Consider the following 27,950-nt stretch of genomic DNA (forward strand, 5'->3'; position numbering starts at 1 on the left):
TGACTCCAAGGCTGGTGCCTTATCCACTATACCACCTAGCCGCCCCAAAAGGCAGTTTTTTTGAACTCTTTGAATTGTTAAAAAACTTCTTCCTTATCTAGAAACAAAATCGGGTATCTTAGAACTTCTGCCCAGTTCTGTTCAGTGGAGATAACTTTTTTAAAAAGAAATTACCTTGTTAAATATAATTTTTTTCTTAATGATTTCACTTCTACCCTCACTGATTCATTTTCTTAGTGCTCTGTCATTTCAGAATTTTGCCTACTAAGTTACTGAAAATAATGATGATGATATCTTGTTTTTATATAGTGCTCCATAGTTAGGAAAATATTTCTGTAAAACATCACTTGGAAGCTAAGGAGATCAATGCCCAGAGATTAATTGACTTGTAGGATTACACAGCTAGCTAAATATTCAGATAGAATTTAAATACATATCTTCCTGACTCCAAATCTAGCATGCCATCCATTATGTTACATAATTGTTGTTATCCTTCAATTTCAAAGAAGAGCACACCAACCAAGTTAATGGCTACATGACTTCAGGTAGCTAATGTTGAACCTAAGTTTAAAAAATTATGACATTCATCTTTCTTTTTAAAAACCAGGAAGATTTTTATTAAATAATTTAGCTCATCTAGGTATGCTCATACCCATCCTTCAGGCTTTTTTTTTATATAGATTTTTTTCAAGGCAAATGGGGTTAAGTGGCTTGCCCAAGGCCACACAGCTAGGTGTCTCTGAGGCTGGATTTGAACTCAGGTACTCCTGACTCCAGGGCCGGTGCTCTATCCACTGCACCACCTAGCCTCCCCATTCTTCAGGCTTTTAACAACACTCACCTTCTCCAAGACTTTTCAGAAATTCCAAGAGAAGTATGATGATTATGTTCACAAGTCTTCGGTGAAATGGGGAAAAAATAGATTTGGAATCAGATTTCTGTTTCAGATCATTTCTATTTACTTGGCAAGTCACTTCACATCTCTTAGCATATGGGTCTTATGTAAAATTACAGATTTGGACCAGATAATGTATAAGGCTTCTGCCAGCATTTAACCTGATCCAGTGAACAGAGAATAATGTTAGTCTAGTCTAATTTGCTCCTATTTCAGGGGAAACTGAATTTGAGAAAGATTAAATGGTATGCTGAAGATTCATGCTGAGGAATTAGTTCTTGGATTTTTTGGAGGCAGTTGGAATTAAATGACTATCCCAGGGTCATATGACTAGTACGTATTTGACACCATTTTTGAACTTAAATTCTCCTGATTCTAGAGCCGATGTTCTATCCACAATGCCATTTTGCTACCTCCCTCCAATTAATTTATCACAGGGTCAGGTGTAGAATCTTAAGTCTTTCGGTTTCTAGTATACTAGTATACTTTCTAGTATATTATTATACTTTCTGGTATACTTTATAGTATACTACATTGACTTAATACTCTTTTTACTACTTTTCTCCTGCTTTCTTTGGCCCTGATCCCCGCCATTAAGATAACTGATCTCTCTTTTAGATCCCCTTATCCTGATTGGCCAGACTCTGGAATTGCTATATTCTAACATTTATGTTTTGATTGTCCATTGCCTGACATTTCCTTTCAGTACCTGGATTGCTACAAGACCAACTGCGCTCTGATCTTAGTGACCCTTCCTCATTATCTGATGCTCTGCTCTCTTTGTATTTTATACCTACTGACTTCTTCTCTTATGCAGTCTCAGATTGCTATTTTGAACAATAGACAAAACTGACCTTTTCCCAGTTTAAAATGAAAGATAAAGAATATAGATAGTTGTCTTTATTTAACATATTAGACTCCAGCTGATATTAAAGTTGGTGAACTTTATTATATTACCCTTTCTGCCAATTTTGAAATTTAAATTAGAAAATCATCATACCACATTATCATTTTTACTTTTCTCACCTTTTTATACCTCACCCAATTGTATATTCCTTAAGGTCTTATACCAGTGTCTCATCATAGTATGGGAACCTCCCTTATTTCTCAGATAACATCTGATAGTTGACTAGAAGCTCTGTTAGTTCCTAACAACCTACCAGAAGTTGAAGTTCAAATGTCAAAATTCTAGTCTATTAATGAATAGTGTGCTTTATATAAACACCATTCTAGCTAACTTATTAGCTGCTATGTGACTTAAGGCTAATAAGTTGGGGTTTTTTTGTTTTTTTTTAGCAGAGTGGTTCTCCAAGATTATTTGATAAGTTTTAGGGAAGTTACCTTTGATGTTAGTGGAAGGAGTACTCCTATTGATGAACCCATGAAGTATATCATATCTGTATATTTAATAAGCCACTCTTCCTTGTCTTCTCTTTGCTCCATTTCTTTACTATAGCCCTGTCATGAGTTCTATTCCTCCTGTTTGTTAATCTTTGACCTGAAGCAAATTTATCTTCTACATAGTATGTTTCTGATATTATATGTGTACATACCCACATATATGTTTCAAATGCATTCATTTAATAAAGCTTGCCACCACAGATATCAACTGATTTTTCTGAGAAGGTGATTGCAAAGAGTACTAGAGTCAAAAGACCTAAGTATAAGTTCAATCTTCACTATTTTTTCTTTTTTTTACTAGTTGTGTAACCTTGGGCAAACTGATTAGTCTCTGAATATGCTTCTTCAATTTAAAGAGCATTTATTAGGCACTTTACTAGACTTCAGTGATAAAATGAAAAATAAAACCATTCATTTCCAAAAAGAACTTTTATTCCACTGTGGGAAAACATCTGCACAATTTTCATACTACTGTAACTTGTACTACCTACCTACCTTCCTTATGGAGTGATTGTGTTGAAAAATGAGATAACACATGTAAAAACTTTTTTTAAAAGTACTTTTTATATCTGTATAGTGCTAAATAAATAATTGATTATAGTATTAATAATATCATATAGAAATTGACTGCAGTAATAAAGTGATTGATTCTGTTTCATATGACTTATCTTCCCAAAATTTTTAATTTTTGGTTATTATAGGAAAAATTTTCATCTGCTGAAGAAAAATTCTAAATTGTTGAGAGAGTTAAAAAATTTGGACTCACGGCAGTGGTATGTAATTTTATTTAAAAATTGCTTTCATTCCTCTATATCTTTGTTTTGTTTTTAGGTTTTTGCAAGGCAAGTGGAGTTAAGTGGCTTGCCCAAGGCCTCACAGCTAGGTAGTTATTAAGTGTCTGAGACTGGATTTGAACACAGGTACTCCTGACTCCAAGGCCAGTGCTTTATCCACTACGCCACCTAACCTCCCCATTTTTTTTTTGTTTGTTTTGCTTTTAGGCATTCCTCTATATCTTCTGAGAACATGTATAGATGTTATTTCAGTACTTTGATGAAACAAATTTCATTAGCATGCATAATTTCTTCAAAGTTATAAACTGCAAGTCATCTGTTGTTTCTTTTCCCATGTAACTTTTGTCCACGTCCATCCACAAATCCTTTATATGGCTTCAATCATAATTCCTCTAATTCTTTTGATGTTTTGGGCACCACTGTACAAAATAGATTATCCTTTAGTTCGTTCTCACTATATAACTGTGCCATCTCATTTTCTGGCCATTCATCTTTTGGATGACAGGTTTGATATGTTAGACGAAGAGATAAGTATAGCAGAGAGACCTGCCGAAACAAAGACATCCTCACATAATACTTTCATATTATTCAGATAATTTATAAATGTGCATAAGCCATTTTTACTTAAAAATCTGACACCTCTGAAATGAAGTCTTATTTGTTGAAATTTAATTGATGAGATTTTGATGATGTTTATTATATTAACAACACAGTACAAAATTGTCCTGTTGTAAATTGCTATAGATAAACTCTTTTCCTAAATTGTAGAATTCTTAGGTGAACAGACCTCCTTCCCCAATATGTATTAGCTTTAATATCTGTGGTATATAATTCTACACTGCTGCTGCAAGATATTTTTGGATCTGTCTTATTAGCTAAAAACCATATATATATATATATATATATATATATATATATATATATATATATATATATATATATAACAAATTTGTCAAGTGTTAATCCTTGGGAAAATTGGTAGAATAGACAGATCTTGTGTTATCTCAATCTTATTTTTATCGTAAATTTTGAATGCTTAACTTTTTAAAATTACATATATATACATATACACATGTGTATATGTATACATGCATACATACATTGGTTGAACTAATGCACTTTTAGGTGAAGTGACAAAATAAAGATTATTTTCAGTGTGCTCTTTAGCACTAAATTCTACAATTCTAAATTCACCATCAACTTGGAAACTCTTTGATAGAAAACAAGATAAAATAGCTTTGAAAAACATAGAGAAAGGGGAACTAGTAAGACGTTTATTTTAGTATCTGGGGAAATTTATAGTTTTTTACTCAAATATATTTTAAAAATATAAAGGTATATAAGGGGTGGTTGTGTATGTGGGGCTGTGTGTGTATATGTCATGTCTTAGGATATTTTTGGGAATTTAAGTATTTAAGTATTCAGCTGCCACATGTCTTTGGAATATCTACTATATTCTACATACAAATTGTTTGATGCCTTTCTTTTGTTTTAATATTCTGATAGTTTTTTAAATTTCTTAAAAGGACAATTCCCCATTAAAGTACAATTTATTGGTTTTTTTTTATTTTTCCATTTAGTTTTGCAGGTATTGACAAATTTTCCAAAATATTTGTACTTCAAACTTATATTACTAATTAAATAATATTTTTTCCTTCTCCTTTAGAACAAAAGTTTAGAAAACCATAAGCAATGAGAATATTTAAAATTCTATTTTAAAAAATTAAATCCCTTTAAAAAGACTACAAAAGAAAAAGGGAGGAGGAAACATGTTCTATATTGCTTCCATTCATTTTATAAAATTTTACTAAAGAGTTATCTTTGTTATGTTCCAGTTGGCATCTCTAAGCATTTGCCTTATATAAGCACCTGATTTTTCTTTCCACTAACTTTATTTCTTCTTCTTTTTATCCTCTTTCAAAATACTATCCTGTTCATTTAGGGCACTTCCTAACTATAGTTAAGACTTTCCAGTTTGAAAACAGAACTTCCTTCTTCAATACGAAAGACATAATTTGCACTTTATTTTCCCTTTTAAAAACCAGAAGGGCAAATTTGTCTCATTTGCATTAATTATTATCCTGAATAGCTTAATTTCTATTATGAGAGAAAGAATGAGTTCACTTTTGAAATTCTGAATAAGGAAAAGAATTTGAATGGTATTCTTTTAAATTCCATGAATTCTCCTTCATTGGACAAGTGAAGTGTACTTCCAAACTTAAATTTTCACATACAACCTCTTTTGTTCCATACATTCCATGTTGAGGAACTAAAAGGTTATCTTATAACTATGGCTAAATTTTTTTTAGTCTTATTAGATTTGAGCTATGTGGGTTACAATTGAATTAGTTCCCTGGAGTGCTATTGCACTTAAAAAAATATGACTTTGTAAAGCTTATTGGGAAATCATCTGCCCCCCCCCCCCAATCAACTTTCATCTAAACCTCCATCTCTTGAATAATTTAATGTTCCTTGATAACTTAAAAATGGTGCCAACTTCTGTCACTGTAATTACTATTTTCACTAGCTCTTTTTGAAGTTAAAAAAAAGTATCTTCCATAGTTTTACTTCTAGAAGGATTTAGCCTCTCTCAGTTTGCACACAGGACCATATCTTAAGCTAAGTTCACTAAAAACAACTTTTAGTGTTTCACAACCTTCAGTGTCATAATTCTTCCTATGTAAACCGATTTCCTCTATGGTAGTTGTACATTATTATCTTTCTCTATACTCAGTTAAAACAAAGAAGAGCACTTCACCATCATTTTAAGAATATATACTTTTACTTTTTTATATTTAATGGTAATGTAAGAATACAACTAATTAAGTTCAGAAAATGTGTAGATATGCACAAAGAATTGTGATAGGCACAATGTAATATTAATGAATAATCAATTTTTTCTTAAATAATTATAATCTTTCAAATAGATGTTAAGATGAAGGAAAGGTTATTCTTTTTTGAATTTAGGTCCATAATATAAAGAAAAAGTTTTGATATTATCTGGACCCAGTAGGGATGAGAAAGTGAGGCTGTGTCTTTTTCTGTATTGTCCACATTCTCCTTCATCCGGTGAATGTGAAATATTGTTGTTGTTGGTATTGCTAATTAGCAGTATAATAAATTACATGCATTCAAGAATTTTAACATAGACAACTTACAGGATGAAAAGCTAGCCAACTTTCCAGGGTCCCCAAATGTGGTAGATGGGAAATTTGTTGAATTTTTAGCCCCTAAAGGTCTTTGTTTCTTATCCTTGTAATATACAGCAATTCTTGACTGAGATGATTATATCTCTAGGACATACAAATAAGGATTTTAAGAACTTCATATTTCATAAGTTAGAAGTCTGAAATTGGAGGAGCATGAACAGATTCATATCAATTGATTCTGAGATTTCATAAAAAAACACTATATTTAAGTTTTCTTTCAAAGAACTCCACAGTTTTTTTAATTAAACACAGATTCAGTTATAGTAAAGAATTGGGGTGCAATCCAAATTTCCTAATTCTTGAATTTGATTTTTAGAATATAAGTATTTCCCAGGCATATTGTTACATGCATTTAAACTTAGTCAATATAGATCCTAAGGCTGATGGATCTCTTGAACTCTGGAGTTCTGAGGTACAGTGAATTATGCTGATTGAATATCTATACTAAGTTTGTCATTAATATGGTGAACCCTGAGTAACAAGAGGCCATTGGGTTAGCTACCTAGAGGATTGAACCAACCTAGATTGGATATGAAGCACGTCAAAAGCTCTCATGCTGATTAGTAGTATAAAGGAGCCTTGAATAGCTTGATTCCAAACCAGCTGAGTTAGGGGGACCCAATCTCAAATAAATAAATGATATAAGTGTCTATGTTTTAATTCTACTTTGATTACATATATCCTCACCATGTACTAGTAGGTAAAGTTGAATGTGCCCAGTACTCATCATCTCTTATATCTACATTTAGAACATTTTTTCATACTCCCTACAAGACAATATATTTCCTGTCATTTATTTGTTGCCAGATGTGTCTAAATCCCCCAAATAGACACACTTGAAAAGATTCCTCCTTAGAAATCATAGACTAAAGCATGCTTTTCTGTAACATATTAGACCAATCACTTGAAACCTCTTCCCTAGTTACTAAATTCTCATTTAATCCTTAGTTAAAATTCAATAAGTTATGACTAAGAACATGATGATAATAAGTATCTATGTATGGAAATATTTAAGAAACTGTTCAAGTTTGTGTTTTTATTTTTTAAAGAACTAGCTAACAAAAAAAATTAGTCATTTTGGTACTTGTGACATAATATACAATGGAGAAATAAAACTTTTTTTGAATGATAATTAAACAACTTTTTTCTGTTAGCATTACAAAAATAATGAAAGAAATAGAATAATAATCAGATTAGAAAGAGTTGGGGGAGAAAGATGTTCATTATTAACAAAATAACTATGTAATATGTAATATAAACTTAAGGGGCTTTTGTACCATTAATCTAATTTTTTATACAGAAATTGGTTGTTTAATACAGTCAAATATAATAAATTGGTCTATGTCTTAGTTAAGCTAATAGTATCAGTATTAACTAAGCCTTTCATGGATGAAACTGTTTAATTTTTTTTACTCATCCAAATATTATAGCACATATTCAATTATACATATTCCAAAGAGGAAAATGTCTCATTTGGGGTTAGGCAAGATAAATTAAGAATCTATTCTTATTGGAAGATGACATTGCTTTAAATTTATTATTTTATCATTATTATGATTAATTTGGTGATTTAGAAATATATCTTAAATCTGGACTAGAATTGTAACATTTAGAATAGATAATCTGTTTCAAAGGCTATATTGCTAAATTAAATGAAAGGTTCCTAAATTAAAATGAAGAGAAAATCCTAAACTGTATAAGAAATTATATATCAACCCATTTTTAAATGTGTGCTTCCAGTTTCCTTTGTGTAACAAATATATTTCATTTCAATTTACTTCTAACAGCCGTGAAACTCACAAGATTGCAGTGTTTTACATTGCTGAAGGACAGGAAGACAAGTGCTCAATACTATCCAATGCAAGAGGAAGCCAGGCATATGAAGACTTTGTTGCTGGACTTGGTTGGGAGGTAATTCATTCAGTAAATATTAATTGAATGCAATTAAATGGAAATTAAAGGACTTTGTGTTTTTGTTACGTAAAACAATGCCAACTCATGAAGTCTGTTTTAGAAATAACCAGGGAATCAAGAATTTTTGAACTTTTTATAATCAAAGTATTAACTTTTGAGTTTCAATACCTTTGGGCCACTTTCTAGCAACTTTAAAAATAGAAATTTAAATGTAAATGTGGTAGACAAAGAATTGAATTTGATGTCATATCCCACTCTAACAGTAGCTGTGATAATGAGCAAGTAACTTAACATATCTCAACATCAATTGCATCTTTAAATGAAGGACAATAATTTTTGCCTTCTGAAAAAGATTGCTGTAAGGATTAAATATGTAATTAAAATGCTTTGTAAATTTTTAAATGATGTGATCTGATAATATTATTAAAATTCTTAGTAATGATTCAATTTAACAATCATTTAATAGTATTTTGTTAATAAATATTTGAAATGTAATGCTAATTACATAATGTATTACTATAGAAAAATGGTTTGTGATGTTACATAGATGGATGGTTTTAACAAATAAAGCATTATGTATGTGTTATGAAAGTAAAAATTAAAATGTAATGTGAAACCATGAGGATAGAGGAGATAAAGTATGAAGATTATAGCATTTCAATGGGCTTCAAAGATTTCAAAAGAAGGTTTCAGTAATACATCTCTTACCACCATATTATTTTGATAGGGCAGGAATTGGAAGTAAAAATGAGATCTCTAGCTGGAAAGATATCTTATCGTAAGATAAGAACAGGAAATTGGGAATGCCTGACAAAAACACAATGACTTTAAAAGTGAAGAGAGATTAAAAAAGAGGTAAAATACTAAAAAAATGGAATGGATAAGATATAATAGGAAAAAGATAAAACAGAATGAGCTTTCTTTGTTGGATTGAGTATCCATTCAAATGTATCTTCTAAATCAATCCTAGTATACATGGAACATTAAATAATCAAACAATAAATAATTAAATTATATTCTTATGGTAGGACTTGTGAAGAGACTTATTTCATTGTTGTATAAAACTCCTGGATGAGTCAGCAGAGCCAAGATAGTGTAGGTGCTCTCCCAACATTCACTTCTAAAGCTGGTTTAAAAAAAAAAAACCTCAAATCCAATTTTGGAGTGGCAGAGCCAACAAAAGGTTAATGAAACATTTTTCTAATCTAAAACAATATCAGAGAAAACTGAGAAAAGAAATGAGAGTGATAAAAGAAAATTTTGAAAGGAGAATTAATGACTTGGTAAAAAGGGGCACAAAAAAAATCCTGAAGAAAATAACACCCTTAAAAAAGAATTGACTTAATCTTTTTAAAAAAGTATAAAAATTCACTGAAGATAAGAAGTTCTTGAAAAAAGCAGAACTGGCCAAATGGTAGAGGAGGTACAAAAATTCACTGGAGAAAAGACCTCCTTAAAAAGCAGAATTAGCAAAGTGAAAAAAAGATATAGAAGTTCCCTGAAGAAAATGATTCCTTAAAAATTAGACTTGGACAAATAGAATCTAATGAGTCAATGAGACATCAAGAAACAATTAAAAAAGTCAAAGGAATAAAAAAATAGGAGAAAATATGAAAATTATCATTAGAAAAAACAAACAATTGGAAAATAAATTGAGCCAAGACAATTTAAGAATTATTGAACTGCCTGAAAGCTTTGGTCAAAAAAAGAACCTAATTTCAAAAAGTTATCAACAAAAACTGAATCATTATCTTAGATCTAGAGTATAAAAAATAAAAATTGAAAAAAATCCATTAATCACCTTTTGAAGAGCATCTCAAAATGAAAACTCCTAGAATATTGTAAATTCTAGAGAACCCAGGTCAAGGAGAAACAATTGCAAACATCTGGAAAGAAAAAATTCACATATCATAGAGCCATAGTCAGAATCACATATGATTCAACAGTTGTCCACATTACAGTCCTGGAAGACTTAGATTTTGATATTCCTGAAAGTCAAACGACCTAAGATTAGAATCAACAATAATCTACTCAGCAAAACTTTGTATAATCCTTCATGGGGAGAAAAATGGACATTTAATGAAATATGGGACTGTCAAGCATTCCTGATGAAAAGACTTGAGTTGAATAGAAAATTTGACATTCAAAAACAAGACAAGAGAAGCATAAAAGTAGACAAGAAAGTGAACTCATAAGGGATGCCATAAGGTTAGACTATTTAAATTTCCTTGATGATGTATTTAATTCTTAAAATCGATATCTTTATTAGGGCTGTTAAAAGCACTACATAGACAGACCATGAGTGTAAGTTGATTATGTTAGGATGGTCATAAAAAAATAAAGATTGAAAAGTAAGGAAGATGGATGTACTGGGAGAAGGAGAAATGAAAAGGTAGAAGAGGGAAAACTCTCACAGAAGAGAGGCATGCAAAGAAATACTTTTATAGTGAAAAGGAAATAGGGGAACATGTTGGGCAATGCTTGAAACTTACACTCATTGAAGTTTGGTTTAAACAGAGAAGAATATATGTGTATACACTCAGTTGAATATAGACATTTATCTTGATAGGGAAAGGGTATAAAAAAGTAAGAGTGTATTAAAGGAGGCAGTGATCAGAAGCAAAACATACCTTTGAGAAGGGACAGAATAAAGATTTACAAGGAAAAGGGGATAGAGGAAAATATACAATCAGTTATCATAACTGAAAGTGAGTGGGTTGAGCTCACCATAAAATGACAACAGATAGTAGAATGGAAACTAGAATCTAACAATATGTTGTTCAAAAAAGACACACCTGAAGCAGAAAGACATACACAGAATTAAAATAAGTTGCTGGAACATAAAACTATGACCACAGACAAAAGCAAAATAAAAAATAGATCATATTTATTAAAAGAGATAATATATATTTTGCTAAAAGATACATGCTGAAGTAGTATCAAAAAATTTACCTCAGCCTTTTCTGATAAAGACCTCATCTCATATATAGAGAACTGACTCAAATTATAAAAATAAGAGCATTTTGTCAATAAATTGTCAGGGGATATGAATAGGCAGATTTCAAAAGAAGGGAAAATGCTCTAAAACATTAACGATTAGAGAAATGCAATTTACCACCAATCTGAAGTTTCACCTCAAACCTGCCAGAATGACAAACTGGGGAGGAAATGAGGGGAGATAGGGACACCAATGTACTCTTGGTAGAGTTGTCAAGCAGTCCTACCATTCTGGATAACAATTTGTAATTATGTTCGAAGGACTATAAAACTGTGCATAACTTCTGTCCCAGAAATACCACTATTATTCTATACTCCAAAGAGATCAAAGGAGAAGGATCCATATGTACAGAAAATATTTGTAATATCTGTTTTTATGATGGCAAGGATTAGAAAATGAGGAGGTTCTTATCAGTTGGGGAATGAATGAACAAGATATAACATGATTATAATAAAATGCTTTTATGCTATAAGAAATGGCAAGGGGGAATGGTTTTAGAAAAACATAGGAAGATCTATATGAACTGCTTGAAAGTGAAGTGAGCAGAACAAGATCATTGGACTAGCACTGTAATAGCTATAATTGTAACAATGTTCAACTGTGAAAGACTTAACTGCTCTAATCAATGCTATGATCCAAGACAATTCCAAAGGATTCATGATGAAAAGATGCTACCATCTCCATAGAGAAAACTAATGAATTTTTAAATGCAAATTAAATCATAATTTTTCATTTTCTCTATTTTTCTTGCTTTTTTTGTAATATGGTTAATATTGAAATATATTTGGTTATATTTTATATACTTTCACATATATAATTGATAACAGCTTGCATTCTTACATTGAGTTCCAAATTCTCTTCCTTCTTCAAAGTTAAAAAAAAAGATGTTATAAATAAATACATTAAAAATTTTATTTATAAATAAAATCCTACATTTTGGAGCAGGGGGAGCTCCACAGTGAAGAAATCCCCTCTAATAATGTAGATTGGCACCATGTCTGCAAATTATAGTCTTAGAGAATTGCCTAGAATAAGGATCTGCACACGTTCAGCCTGAGGGCCAAATCTTGCTTAGCTCTTTTTGTACAGGACTAAGAATTTGTTGGGGGTATTCATTCATTCATTTATTCGTTCATTCATTTGTTCATTTATGTTTTTTGCATTTTTAAATATGATAAAACTAAGCTTATGAATTCAGGGCTATTCTAAAATCAGAGATTTCTAAGTTACCTAGACATAATCTTTACCATATTGTTCTTAACTTGTTTGTTTTTGTTTTTAATATTTGGTTTACTGTATTTTACTGTAATTGGTTTTCTTTGTTATGTTATATATTTTAATAATATTCTGAGGAAGAGTTCACAAGCTTTACCAGATGCTCAAGAGTATTATAATACATACAAAAATGTTAGGAATTCCTAATTTAATCAGACTTCTGCCTTTCATTCCTTTTGGTTTTCTTTTAATTTTAGTAAAAAACAGTTTAACAAGTATGGATATGTAGAATGGGTGTGATGGTGATTTTTAAAAACTAGGTATAAGGTGACATTTCTCAAAGATTGTCTTGAAAAAGTTAGCCCTTTGCTCTTAACTTCTCTTATTAGTAGTTTAAGATATGGTTATATTAAAGATATCATTATGTTCTTTCATATAACCATCCTTGGCTATTCTTGACCATATTTTCTTTCTCCCGAACAAAGAAAGGACATTTCTTTAATGTTAATATATTTAATATGAAAAGAACTCACATGTTTTTTCAAGTATAAAAAAATTAAGTGGAATTTAATATTTTATAATACAGAGAATGCATTCTCCTTAGGAAAAAAACAGTGTCTACTCACTGAAGGGATCTGGGCCCTAACTATGTAGTTAACACTTCATAAAGAACTAGACATGCTTTAAATTTATAATATATTCATTGTCATCTATCTTATTAAATCAAAAGACCTTTTTTTTGATTATCATTAAATCTTATTTTTTGACACACATAAGGTTGACCTTTCAACACACTGTGGATTTATGGGTGGCCTACAACGAAATGGCAGCACAGGACAAACTGCACCTTACTATGCTACCTCTACTGTGGAAGTGATTTTCCATGTCTCCACAAGAATGCCATCTGATTCAGATGATTCTCTCACCAAAAAGGTAATAGATATATGCATGAATATATCTTGTCAAAATTGTATTCTATATGCTGTGGGGAAAGAACTTTGCCATTTATTAATTCACCTGTATTCTAAGATTTGCTAAACTAAAATGTTTTTGGTCAAAAACCTGACTTGGAACCAGACAATCTGATTTTGAAGACTGGCTTCGGTTTGACAGTAAGCAAGTCACTGAACTTGTTTGAGTATCCATTCCTCATCTGCCACATGAGGAAGTTGGTCCAGATAGCTGCTAGGTTCCTCAAATCTTAGATCTGATGATCAAATAAATAATGAAATGTTAACAAAAATAGTGAATCACTCTTGAAACAGGTCTTTAAATCAAGAGATAAAGATACAAAAAAAGGAGAGAATCACTGTACATCTGTTTGTTCTTATTGATAACAGTGTATAGGTGTATATTTGCATATATGAATTTATGAAGATTTTGTATATATTAATGAGTGAATATATGTACATACATGAATATGGAACATATAGACTGTTTTCATTCATGTGAATCTTCCACTAATAAAAAACAGATATGTTTCAATACATAAATATCTATAACTATACTTCTACTCATAAAAAAAACAGATGTCTCTTTTTTTCTTCAGTAAGTTATCATGAATGAAAAACAGGCTTGATTTTATTTTTAAGTATCTATAATATAGATAGATAGATAGATAGATAGATAGATAGATAGATAGATATAGATATAGATACCCATATGCACATATATACTTGGGTTTTATTAGTAGAAGAAAAACAAACTAATTAAATATATGCCTTCATTGCTCTGTGCAGAGTGAATTGGTCACCAGAGAAATACTTAAAAAGGACAAACATTCATTAATGTGACTATATTGTATATATGTTCCCACTATCTAAACTGTAGGTATTCATGTGCTTGGGTTGTTAGTGAACTGTCAGTTTCACTGTTGGTAGAGTTTTGTTTGATGGGACTGTATGCAGACTTACTCTTGTTTGAGGCCAACTGTATCTTCTGCCCAAGGTATTATCTCTAGCACTTTTTCTTCCTTTTGACTCTTTTTGGAGGATTTTTTCCTTGAGGAAATTACTTATTTCTATTTAAATTCCTTTGTGTCTGCCTTGGGTGAACACTCTCTGTGACTTTATCTGAAGGACAATAATCAGAGAACTCAGAGTTATGAAACCAGACAATTGTTAAGAGAACATTGAATCTATTCCATTTTTCTTATCTCTTACAAATTAACTACTAGAGGTTAATCTAGAGAGGTTAACTACACAAGTAATCAGTTATGATGTCAGAATTACAATTTGATTCTTTTTTATTTTTATATTTTTGGGTTTTTGCAAGGCAAATGGTTAAAGCAACTTCCCCAAGGTCTCACAACTAGGTAATTATTAAGTGTCTGAGACTGAATTTGAACTCAGGTCCTCTTTGCTCCAGGGTCAGTGCTGCCACATAGTTGCCCCTCAGTTTGAATCTTAAAACAATGCTTTAAACTGTTAAAATATGATCTAATAATACTAAATTAATTTGAGTAAGATGAGAAATTTTGTTTCTATGCAGATCCATTCCTATTTTATTTGTCACATTAGTCATTCTTTTTATTTCATTCGATTTCAAAATATTATTATTGCCCATCTCACTGACTAGTTCCTTTTTTTTTCTCTTTTGCTCTTTTATCACAGTTAAATCCCCTTTTATTTTGAAGGTTAAAGCTTACAGAACTATGTAAGAGAGAGCTGGCCAAGTATAGTATTGGAAAGTATATTGGATTATAATTACAGTACATTATGTTAAATTAAACTTAAAACAAATCAGTCATTTTGTGTAGTGATCTAGTCAATAAGTGTACTTTTTTTCATTTACATTTTTGTGTGATTCTTAGGTATTCTTGCATAAATCCTCCACAGACCATCTAGCAAATGTATTGGAGGCCTTTCTCTTGGTCTTTTAACAATGCAGCACCTGGCCCCTCTATTATTGCTTGATCTTGCTGCTGCTTGTCTGACATGTGTCCTTTTTCATTGAACATTTCTTCATTTTTATGCCACTTCTTGCCTTAACTGTTTTCGTGCAACAACCTCTTCCACATGTTTTAAGATCATATAAAAATATTTCATGAATGTAACCATATAAACAAATTTGTTCAATAAATCTCTGATTATAAGTATAAAGCAACAGTAATAAAAGACCTAAACAAATCTATAGAGGAAAAATTTAGTGGATCAAGAATGTGAATGACCCAGATTATGGCATGTAGTTGGAAGGGTAACATAATAAATAAGTCAAAATAAGTTTTTTGTCCATATTTTGGACATTCAAAAATTCTACTAGAGTAGAAGTAAAACAAAGAAAAGTAGATTAGATTTCATTTTTGAGAAAATTGCTTAGTACTCTGTTGCCCGACTTGATCCCTGACACAAAGTCAACTTCTTGATACTTACATTTTTCTAGTATTCTTACACAGATATAAAACACGGAACACCCTGACCTCTGCATAAATAGAATTACAAGTGATCCAAAGTCCAATCAAGAGTTACATTTTGCATATGGGGAGGGGAAAAAGGGAGAGATAACCAACACAGTCATCCTTAAACACTTGATCAGAATGATTAAAATGAAATTTTATATAGGATTGTTGAAGTTATGAAAAACTGAATGTGTTTTTGCATATATTCACTGAATATACTGATTTCTGCCCTCCCCAGTCCCAGAGTAAACCAACTGTGGGTTTATTTACAGGAAGAGAACATCAGAATTGCAAAGAAAAGAAAATGTAAGGGTTGAAATCTGCACCAGTATAATGAGTGCCCACAGGAATCATGAGTCCATTGAAATATTGAAGCATAGACAAGCAGATAGAATAATCTCTAAGAGGTGCAAAACTGAAAGACAGAGTGATTGACATGCTATCAGTAATGGATAGAGTGAAAATTAAAACATAGATAGACTTTCAGCTGGTTCAATTCACTCTGTGTGTGTGTGTGTGTGTGTGTGTGTGTGTACACACACACACACACACACACACACACACACACACACTGTACCATGATTCTACTTCTTAAATAAGACATTGTTAAATTGGAGACCATCCAGATGAATAGTAAAGAGAATAAAATAGTAAAGAAAAATAATAATAATATCAACAACAACAATATTTTTATCAGGGCTTACTATCATCTAGGCTTTGTGCTAAGTGTTTTATAAGATCATCTCAGTTTGATCTGCATAACAGCCGTGGGAGGTAGGGGCTATTTTTTTATCCTCATTTTTTACAGATGGGGAAACTGAGGTAAACTGGTTAGGTGATTTTCCAAGGGTCCCACAGCTAATAATTATCTGAGGCTAGATTTTTAACTTAGGTCTTTAAGACTCCAGTGCCAGTGTTCTATCTACTGCATCACCTAGATGCCTCAGTTTTATGGTATGAGGGAATTACTTGAAGGACTTTAGGGTGGTTAGCTTGAAGATTTGAAGCTGTCTTGACTATTTGAAAAGGTGTTGTGTAGCAGAGAGATGAGACATTTTCTTTTTAACACCACAAATTAAAAACAGGTGATTAGAAGTAACAGAGAAGCTAACTTAATTTTAGTGTAATGAAAATTTTTCCCACAATGATCACAAAACAGTAGTGGAATGATCTGCCTCAGGAGGTGAAGGAGATATCCCCACTTCACTGAGGGTTAGAGAGGGAGTAGAGGTGTGGTTGCTGAGATCCCTTCCAGTACTAAAAGTCTATGGCAGGGAGAGGAAAAGCCTTAGCTCCTTTTTCAAAGCCTTTACCTTAAGCAATGTTTTAAATGACTTATTTTGGATTAGAATCCAATCAGGTCCTCACTTTCCTTCACTCTTTGTAATGCTTAATAAAGGATTGGATTCTATTTTGTCATTTCAGTATAATTGAGAATTATCCCCCCCCCAAAAAAAATAGTTCTTATATGTGACAATTTTACTTTATTGAGAGGAGAAAAAAAATTAAAGCATTTCCTTTCTTTTGAAGAAAACAAATGCAGGGAGATATTTGTTTTATGGGGCTTTTTTTTCTGGGTTCAGCACAGTGTCCCACAAATAGTGCTCTCAGATTTGGCTCTATTTGAAAGATCCCCCACTGAAATCATCACAATTCATCTGGTACCTTTTGCAGTTCCAGGATTTTGCATTATTAGTGATAAACTTTCTTCATCAGGATGTCTTGCCGCTAGAACGAAAATCAATCCCAGTAACAGCATCCAATGGTCCCTTGTCTTATTCTAACTAAATTGTATCTAACAGCTTAAAAATGAGCTGCAGAATTCTAAAGTGATTTATGCTATGCTCTGCCCTTGTTATAGTAGAACTTTTTCAATTCAGAAATCTGGTTGCAACCCCATACTGAACTCTTGATCTTTCGCTGCAGAAATTTGTTAGCTATAGCTAGATTAGATTTTTAGCAGCTAATCTAACTGCTGTAGGGGTTTTGCAAAGTGGGGACAGAGCTGTGCTATTGGATTTGTCCAATTCATTTGACTCCAGGACTATAATTGCACTTATGTCTTACAAGGCTTTTATAGCCTCAGGCTGGCCAGCAGCAGAAAAACAAATTGGCAGTGATACAGTAAGAGTGAAAGGGAATGAAAGGCACACATTATCAGTCTCCAGGCAGCACTGTTCTGGCAGGAAGTTTCTTGGTTAATTTACAAATAAAACTTAGATTTTAGGATGGGCACACTGTCAGATGAACAATGGGGATGTCAGGCCTGACTGTTACTTAGTAAAAGTAGCAGCAATGCCTACCAAGGAGCAGGAATTCTTCAATCAAACAGACGACTCCTTTCTGGAGCCAGCTGGCTATGTAATGCAATTAGACGGAAAAGGAGGTCAGCCTATTAGGTGTGTACCATGACCAGTGTCACCAGTGGCGTGCCGCCTGGCAGGCAGCATGCAAAATAGTTAAAGCCTAGTGACTTTAAAACTGTTTACTCAAACTAATGAGTAGTAGTGGTACAGGACAAGCCTAGGAACATGAATTGTTTTTGTAAGGCTGAAAAAAATGTGTATTTGTTCAGTAACTGACAAGTATATTTTGAAGGATGGCTTGCATTGGAGGAAATAGTTGACATGATTAATTATGAAATGATCACATCTATAAATTGCTCCAAATGTTATATGCACATTCTGAGATTGAGCTAACTTTTGCTCATTGGGAAAATCCATAGTTGAATAGTATGTTGCAATAAATCTCTATTGGGAATATTTGTCACATATTACATGTAAAGTGCATATCTTTTGTAAACTTTCCATTAACCTGGAAAAGTCTTTCTTCTTTTTTAGGCATCTCTTGGCAAGTTTATGATGTGACTAAAAACTCATTTTACTTGTGTTTTCTGTATTTATTATATTCATGTTCCATATTTGTTGGTGTATTGAAATACACCTTTTTCCAAAATATTTCAATGAGCTTGATGCCTTAACTGTTAATTTTGTGATTTAGTTAATTACATATGTGATACCCAGATGCTCAGTTGAAAAGCACTGAAGATGCTTTTTCTCATGATGATTAATATTATAAGCAATGAAAGTACATGTTGTATGATAGTGAATCATTGCAAGGGAAGTGCTAGAATTTAATGCATTTAATGTTTTGTGTCAGTTTTGTACTGATCATCCTTTGTTTTAAATATTTAATTTACTGTTGAATGGGAGTTTTCAGAGAGGTAGAATATTGCAAAGATTAATTGTTTTAAATTCACATGCTTTAAAATGCTTGATATCAATCAGAAATAAATTTCATGCATTTTGATACATTGCCTCAGGGCTGAATTTTATTAAATTTTATGGTGAAAGTTGAATCTTATGACTGATTGGATAACCTCTAAAATAATTTAAAGTAAACTAAGTACGGGTTTTGATTTAATAAGGGATATTCTTCACCTGTAAATTATTTGCCCAAGCATTATATCAAGGAGCAATATGTTACTAAAGATGCTGGTTCTATTTTCAAGATTAAGGGTGTTAGGTATTGAATCCTGGCTATATGCCAGCTTCAGTAATTACATTCTGCTTTTCTAAATTTCCCCTGAAGTTTCAATTAGATGTTATTCACTTCTCCTTTGAAAACACTGTTCGTTGTGTTGTTGGCACAAAATGACTACCATGTTTTCACTCCCTAGTAGTGTATTACACTGGTGGGGTATGAGACCACTGTGTCTAAATTTTTAAAAGTTGTTATATCTGTTAAGGTGGAAATACAGGTACATGAAATTTTAGCTTGGTTACATTAAGCAATCATTTTAAAAGCCATTCTTCCACCTTTGCTCATTTGTCTTTTATACACTTCTCCACTTTAGTGATATTTGGAAATCCTTCATTGTGGATATTTGCCTCACAAATGCCAATGCAATGCTTTTGTGTTTTTCATTTCATAGCTTGCTCTATAAACAAAAAAAGGGGGGCAATTTTCAATGAAAAGTTTTGGACACCATTAACTTGAACTTCTTTGTTACAGAATAAATACTCAGTAAAAAAGGGCAGCCCATGAACCTACATACAAACAACTGAATTGTAACACACACATGCATACATACTACAGGAATGGAGGTGCAATCTCTTTTTAAATAATTGAGTTATAGTGTTATTTCCAAAAGAATGAGGTATTTGAATATAAGTAATTTCTTTGTAATCTGATATTAATAAACAGAACATATTATATTCACCTGTGTTTTTCCCTCGGTATTTGAGAAGCCTATGAAGAGCATCTATCTCCTGTATCATACTAACCTCTACATTTAGAGTATATTACATGCATCAGTTGATCATTGTTTTTGGCCGTGTATATTTTATCATAACAAAATGCTTTTTGTGTTAGTCTACCTTTACCTTTTAACTCAATATGTATTTTACAAGTTGAAGTCTTGATATCCTTTCATTTATCATTCTATCATATTTGTAAGTCAAGTTTAGGAATATTTCATTATGTTATTGAAAATTTTTCTTCATAATAGGAATTAACAAAAATAATTGAGAAGTTCTCTGAGCTAGAAGTATCTTTATGGTTATAGTTCTTTAGACTATTTTAATTTTTGTAATCAAAGTTTCTGAACTCTTCACCCATTTCATATTTACCTAGATATGATTAGTTATGACACATTTCATTCTATCTGATATTTTCAAATCATAAAAATTCATTCTGCATTATTTGTCTCTATGAGTAAAATAACATGATGATTAGGCTATGATCTTTGAGCGATTTTTGTATAAGTTGTCTTTTTTTACTGAATAGAGGTAAATTTTTAACATTTTTCCTTAAAGTTTTGATATCAAATAAGCACAGTAAACTACAGCAAGCTGTTATAATCATAATTGCATGAGTTTTTTCTGTTCATACAGCATTTTTTTTGTTTAATTACACATTGAATCAGGATTCTTCTAAAGCAATGTTATGAGAAAAAATAACTTTCATCTTTTAGTTCATAGTGTTTTGAGTGATGCTTTTGATGACATTAAAATTTAGTTGAAAAATCTTTTATGTTAACACTGTACTAGAATAACAATAATTTCTTTACATGTGTTGACTATACACATTATATAAGTACCTGTATTTATTTCAAATGAGATCCATATTATTTTTAAGTAATCTGCCACCTGCACTATTTTATTGTATGTAGAAGAAATCAGTGTTTTAACCTTTTTTAAGTAATGAAATATTTCTGCTGCTGAGCATTGTAATTCAATTTGTAAACCATGACCCCTCATAAACTGTTGTTATCACTCTGATTAATAAAGAGCCAATTTGCTGTTGCAGCTTCGTCACTTGGGAAATGATGAGGTTCACATCGTCTGGTCTGAACACACCAGGAACTACCGCAGGGGTATTATACCAACAGATTTTGGAGATGTTTTAATTATTATTTATCCAATGAAGAATCACATGTTCTTCATCGAGATAATGAAGAAACCAGAGGTACAATTTCATCATATTATTGCCATGTCTTATGTACTGTTTGACATATGGTTAACTATTATGCAATAAAGTAATTTATATTTTTGTGATAAATGGCCTACATCATATTTAACTTGAGTTATATATGACCAAAGATATTCATAGACATGAATATGCATGATCTTTGATTCCAGGTATTCAGTTTCATATTTCACTAATATTTGCTATTTATTTGAGGTGTCTTTTAAGAATTCAGTTCCAGTAGGAATTTATCATAAAGGACTGTATACTAGGAAGAATTAAATGTCTGATTTTATACATTGAATTAATAAATATGAAGAAATGAGCAAATAAAGATCTCATTTCTTTTACACAATATATTTCTCTAATTATAGTATCCAACATAATATAATCTTGAAACTCCTCTAAAATTCCAATATAGTACATGGCATCACTTACTTGAATATATTAAAGGGTTGATTGTATACATTACATCAGAGATAATCTAATGGTTTCCTTACATTTGTCCCCAAATCAGCTAAACTAGTTAAGATTGATACTAAAAAATGACAACTATCCTTTGAGAAGTTCCATGGACTAATTTGGCTATCTAAATTAATATCCATAATATTGTTTATAATAAGCTTGTATTTATTAAATATAAGATCATCATCCAAGGGAATAAGAACATTCTTTTTTCAAATTTGTGTGACAGTGTTATCCTTAAAATGTTCCAAGCTCCATGAGTGCAGGTGCTATTTTTGTTTTTATCTCTGTCCCTAGCATTCAGTGTAGTGACTGCTAAGTAGTGGATGGTCAATAATTGTTAAATTGAATAGAATAGTCAAACTAGCTCATAAGTGGGATAACTCCAGATTTAAATAAATGTGAAATGTATGTTCTGTTTTCAATCAAAAGGTATGTGTATTCACTATCACCAAACTAAATTGACTTATGTCCTTAAAACTTCTTTTTTTAAATTAATCAAACAGAATCTTTTACTTCTTAAAATTAGGATTTATAAATTTGTTTTATTAAAGTTGTGAGAAATATTTTTTCCTTTGAAGTTAAAAGAAGCAAAAAAAAAATCACTCACAAGACGTCTCAAGTGCTGAAACATCCTTAACTCTCACATGTGGCAAAATCCAGACAGTGTGATTTAGAAAAAATGATTTTTATACTATTCCTCAAAATCAGTTATAAATAATTCTTCACTGTTTCCTATTTAGATTTTTCACCAATAAAACAAGAAGTCAGAAATTTCTTCAAAATAAATATGTAGCATCTTTGATTTAGATATTTAGATAAAAAATGTATGAAGTTGTATCTTTTGAAGTTGTAATACCAGAAATACTTATTCTTTTATAAAAGTAGCATTTTTACCCAGAGATTTATTAGAAGATTTTAACTATCAAAATGGTTAGGTATTAAAATATTAGCAAATAACATGTCATTTTTCAGAACTAGAACCTAGACACCTTCAGTAATTACTTTAGTAACTTCATGTATGTGTAAAGAATAAAACTTTTAAAGTATCATTTATTCTTCTATCATTTTATTTCTCTATGCATAAACCTTCTCTGCTGTACTTTTTATCCTCAAAGATAAAAAAGCAGAGATTTATAATATAATCAAATTTATATTGTTCTGAAACTTTCATATGAATATTAATTTAGGTATTATAAAATTGGTTACAAATTATATCAAAATGAGTTGAAACAACCCATTTCTTAATACTTTATTTCAGAAGTCCAAAGGGCAAAACAGGATAATAGGTAACTGGAAATTTAGTGTTATCCCTACATTTAAAATACAAACCATTACAATGTAATAAAATTAATCCAGACATTTCCAGGGCAAGTGTGGCTGACCTTTTGTTCACCAACTACTGACCCCAGGGTGAATGAAAGAGGCTTGCAAAGGGAAATGTCTGTTGTTTGGCTTCAGTCCCTGGTATTTAAATTGCATTCCCTAATCAAATGAAAAGGCTGTCCTCTCTATCAGGTTACAGAATCCATGGCAACATTTGGCCTTTTATATACATAATGTTAGCCTTTTTGTTTGCATCTAAGTAGAGACACCTGGAGCAATGTTAACATTAACCGATTTAGCATTAATAGCTTCATTATATAAGAATTTCTGATCAGATAGCTGTTACTTTTGTTATATTGCTTCAGCTTGTATTGTTTTCATTTTTTATCTCCCTGCTTGGCAACGGGGCAATGATTTGCAAATTTTTTTTGTCTTGATTAATTAAGCAATATAATTATCAAGAACCGTGATGCAGTCTTTGCTCAACAAAGCTTCTGAGAGAAAACAATAGTAAGTCTGTTAGTATGAATGCATTCCACGCGTCACAGATGCATGAGGATATTCTAAACAATGAGACGAAAAGCTGCTTGCAAAAGAGGACAAAGAATGCCATGCAGACTCTACACACTACACATACCGCCAGGGACATACTGTGGGTTCCCTGGGACACAGATGCCTCGTTAGATTGCAGCTAGTCATCAGAGATTAATTCTCAGCCATTTGGTGCAATAATTTACCCATTCCCCAGTCTTTTAACTAGTGCTACTTACTATAGAAGTGAAATCTTTGTACTCAAAAGGTTTATTTAACCTTACTTTTAGTGAATACAACAAAAATACTTATTTTTGTTTAGAATTTTAATGAAGCAGCTGCTTGAAATGTGAGGAATATTTGGTTTTGGATGACTAGGACAAGTTAATGTGGAAATTTCAGATAGAGGTGGAAGTATTCTTTTAGCAGCAGTATAATTTCATCAGAATATATTTTGACTTTTAGGTTCAAATAAATCTATTTGGATAGTCTGTGATCAGAAACATTTTTCAAGGAATTTTAATTAGTATAAAAAAGCTGCTCTTATCTTGATAGTCAAGCATATTCAAAAGATCAATTCAATCTATTTCATTAATAGAGTATGGAATAACAGGCTTATTTGTCATACAAGTTATACATATACCTATTGCTGTGGCTTCCAAATCCATTGAAGTTTAATATATATTTAGCTTTCTTTTTTTCTACATACTTCTAAAAGTACACAAATTACATGCCTGGCAACATGAGCCTTCTTTGTATGTAACATTTTCAAAGTGTATGGAAAAGAAGGGTGGGTTGCTAAATACCCTCATCTGACAGGAATGGCTGCCACTTCTCATTTTTATTGGATTCTTCTTTCTTTTTTTTTTTCATTAAATAAAATTCTCTAAGTTCAAAGCCATCATTTTACAGGTTAATTACATTCAAAATGGTTCAATCAGCATGGATGAATGTTTTGAAAGTTGTTTGGTGATGCAAAGGGAAAAAAGTCTAATTCTAAGACTACTTAGATTTTTCAGTATTTATTCTTTGTCTTTGGTAGCTCATTTATTCTTAGTGATGTAAGAATATAAATAGTACATAGGAACGTAAATCTCAGTACTTCCCTTCCAACATATAAAACTTTAAATTGTTGTTTGAAACAATTACAGAGATTTTTTTCCGATTATAAACAACATTTCTTTTTATTTTCAAGTCAAATCTTTCTACCTGTTTTCAGTAAATAAACTCATTATTTAGAAACTTTTGTTTTATTAACTCTTCACCCCACTTATCCCTTCAGTTGCCATATGTGGTAGTTTTTTAAGTGTATTTAAGTGGCGTCATCTACAAGCATAACTATAACTATCTGAGTGATCATAAATAAGCCTAAGAGTAGATATGTTGAAAAGAATACAGCCAGGAAGAATTCAAGAAATATAAGAAGAGAATTCTCATCTGTTAACAATAGAATCCTTATTTACATGATTAAAATAAATACTCTTTTCTTTTTACAATAATTTTATTTCATTTGCTTAAGCAGTAATCGTTTTTATTAATATTGTAGTTAATTTACTTGGCTTTTTATGCCGACCTTCTGGAATTGAGCTGCAGAAACCTGAGTTTCAGTTTTACTGATATTACTGCCATTCTTTATGATTCTGAGCAGATTACTTCTGAAAACTACTCTCTATAGAGTTCCATTCAACTTTCTAAATTCATGAGTCAGTGATTTCTCATTTATTGCCTGATTCCAAAATAGCGTTAATATTTTGACCATCAGTATATAAAATCTATTATATCTATATATAATATAAATATATGTAAAATTTATGTAATACTTAATGGTTTGCAAAGCACTTTACTAATATCTCATTTGATTCTTATGTCAGTTCTGGGAGATAGATGCTATTATTATTCCCATTTTACAGCTGAAAAAAGCTGGGGTGAGCAGAAGCTAAGTGATTTGAATAGAATTATGTAACTAATTTGTGTCTAAGGCCATACAGAAACTCAGGTTGTCCTGATCAGAATTCACTCTACTATGCCACCTCACTTCCTTGTGTAGTTGAAGTAGCTTAGATAGAAGATAATTAGAATTTTCTTTGGAAAATCCTTTCTACAAATTTGTTTCTTCTTTGTTCTCATCTTTTGCTCCTACCATGTTCTTAATTTATTTGTGGGAACTTGGCCTCCCCTTGAAGGCATTGCATCCCTGACCACCTTTTTCAGTACTGTATTCATCTTCTCTCATGCCCCCAATACACTAAATCCTCAAATTAATGCTATTTTTCTGAATATGGAAATTTTTTTAAGATTTAAAATGGAGAGGGTAATCAGTTATCATTAATTCCTTCATTTAGCCACAAATGACTCTCCCAATGAGTAATGTAGTACTTAATAGGATAAGGAAAGGAAAAAGCCCATATGTAAAACATTTGTATCCAAATTAATTTTAATGAAGGATAAGAAACAATGGCTTCAAGAGGACTAGTGTTTGAGAGTACTGCAATATCTAGTTCTGTGACAGATCAACCTATGGTCATAATGTTAGGGAGATTGAGTGCTTCAGAAACTTTCCTGTGTCCCTTTTTGTGTGCCATGATCCTCGTGGTTGAAGAATGGCAAAGATGGACTTTTAATCACCTAATGTTCTAGTCCAATAATTGGAAAAAAAAATCTTTACTATAATGTATTAGACATGTAAGACAATTAGCTTCTAATAATGGGTATCTCAGTCTTCTATGCTAAATCAATCCCCTTTTCTACTCTGTTATCTCACTTAGTTATCTCATCAGTTCTCAAGGGTTCTTTTCTATTCAGATTATTCCCAGATGTATATATCAAGTCCATAGTTTCTCTGTTGAACTGTATTGAACATCATACATGTTCAAACTGTCTGTTGAGCATCTCAGATATCCTACAGATATCTAAAAATTAACATGTCTAAAATTCATTACATCTTCTCTACAGCTAACTTCTGAATCTTCCAATTACTATAAAAGGTACTACCACTGTCCTAGTTGGCTAGACCTGAAGTCTCCATGTCCCCTTCAACTCTTCACCTCACTTATCCCTTCAGTAAAGTATTGTGGACATGTCAAGTTTCCAGTCCCATCCCTTCTCCCTTCCTTGTTAGCTTCAATGACCCTCTTTTACCTCCAGGATCTAATAGAAATTCCCCTGCTTGTGGGTTTCTTTCTTTCTTTCTTTCTTTCTTTCTTTCTTTCTTTCTTTCTTTCTTTCTTTCTTTCTTATTTAATTTATTCATTCATTCATTCATTTACTTATTTATTTATTTAATTGTTTGTTTGGTTTTTGCAAGGCAGTGGGGTTAAGTGACTTGCCCAGGGTCACATAGCTAGGTAATTCTGTCTGAGGTCATATTTGAACTCGGGTCCTCCTGACTCCAGGGGTGGTGCTCTATCCACTGTGCTACCTAGCTGTCCCCTCTGCTTGGCTTTTAAAGCTCTTCCTAAATTGCTACCTTCCCACCATTTCAATCGAATAATTCTGGCCTACCTGGTCCTGGAATATCACATTCCATCTCACATCTTCATGCCTTTGGACTGTCTGTCTCATAAGACATCTGAATCAGGAATGGCCTCACAGAGGACTAGGAACTAACTGTATTGTGAAGGACAAGAGGGCTTCTAAGAGATCATGGAACAGGAGTGTATTTAGAGACAGTGCAGGCTCTGCTAAGGCACAAGGGAACAACATAGGATATTGTGTGTGTGAGAGAGAAGCAGTGAGAACAGTTGTTTGTTGGGAGAGTGTATGAAGGAGAACATGTCAGTAATCCTGGGCAGGAATTCAGAAGTCAGGTTGAAAAGGGCTCTCTATGTCTTCTTAGAACCCGTGGGGAGCAGGGTGCCTTCAAGAGTCTGGTAAATAAGCATTTTCAAGGTACTTTCTATATATCAAGAAGTGTTTTAGTTGCTATACATATACAGAATACATATAATGCATATACAGAAAATGAAGTAATTCCTTCTCATAAAGAACTTATACTCCAACCAAACTGACCTGCTGCTCCACTTAGATCATTTCATCTTCCCAGTGTTGTGTTCTTGGAGAGGTTGTGAATGGACTTCACCTCTCTCCCTCTTAGAATCCCTTCCTTTCTTTAATGTTTGATTCATGTTCCTCTCCCACAAGAAATCTTTCCTGCTATTCTCTTTAATTGTCAATCTTTCCCTCAAATCATCATGAATGCACTTGGTTATTCACATATTAGTTATTACTCTCCTTCTCTGGAGAATTTAGGGTCCTCTTTCTTTTCATATTAGTATGTTTCATTAAAGGGGCTCCAATAAATGACTTGTTGAATTGGATTAGATTAGATCCGATACTT

The 27,950-nt window shown here is 31.9% G+C and overlaps 1 protein-coding gene across 5 annotated transcripts in view; it reads left to right on the plus strand.

The window, feature by feature from the left end:
* RALGAPA2 (Ral GTPase activating protein catalytic subunit alpha 2) overlaps positions 1–27,950 on the plus strand; it is a 374,367-nt gene that overhangs the window by 211,762 nt on the left and 134,655 nt on the right. For all 5 annotated transcript variants that reach the window (XM_074209342.1, XM_074209345.1, XM_074209344.1 and 2 more), the window contains 4 exons: positions 2,998–3,069; positions 8,087–8,210; positions 13,204–13,359; positions 21,134–21,292. In XM_074209342.1, coding sequence (XP_074065443.1) covers positions 2,998–3,069; positions 8,087–8,210; positions 13,204–13,359; positions 21,134–21,292 — 511 coding nt within the window. The remainder of the gene's footprint in view (positions 1–2,997; positions 3,070–8,086; positions 8,211–13,203; positions 13,360–21,133; positions 21,293–27,950) is intronic.

Source organism: Macrotis lagotis, chromosome 1 (genome assembly GCF_037893015.1).
Source record: "Macrotis lagotis isolate mMagLag1 chromosome 1, bilby.v1.9.chrom.fasta, whole genome shotgun sequence".
Classification (NCBI taxonomy): Eukaryota; Metazoa; Chordata; class Mammalia; order Peramelemorphia; family Peramelidae; genus Macrotis; species Macrotis lagotis.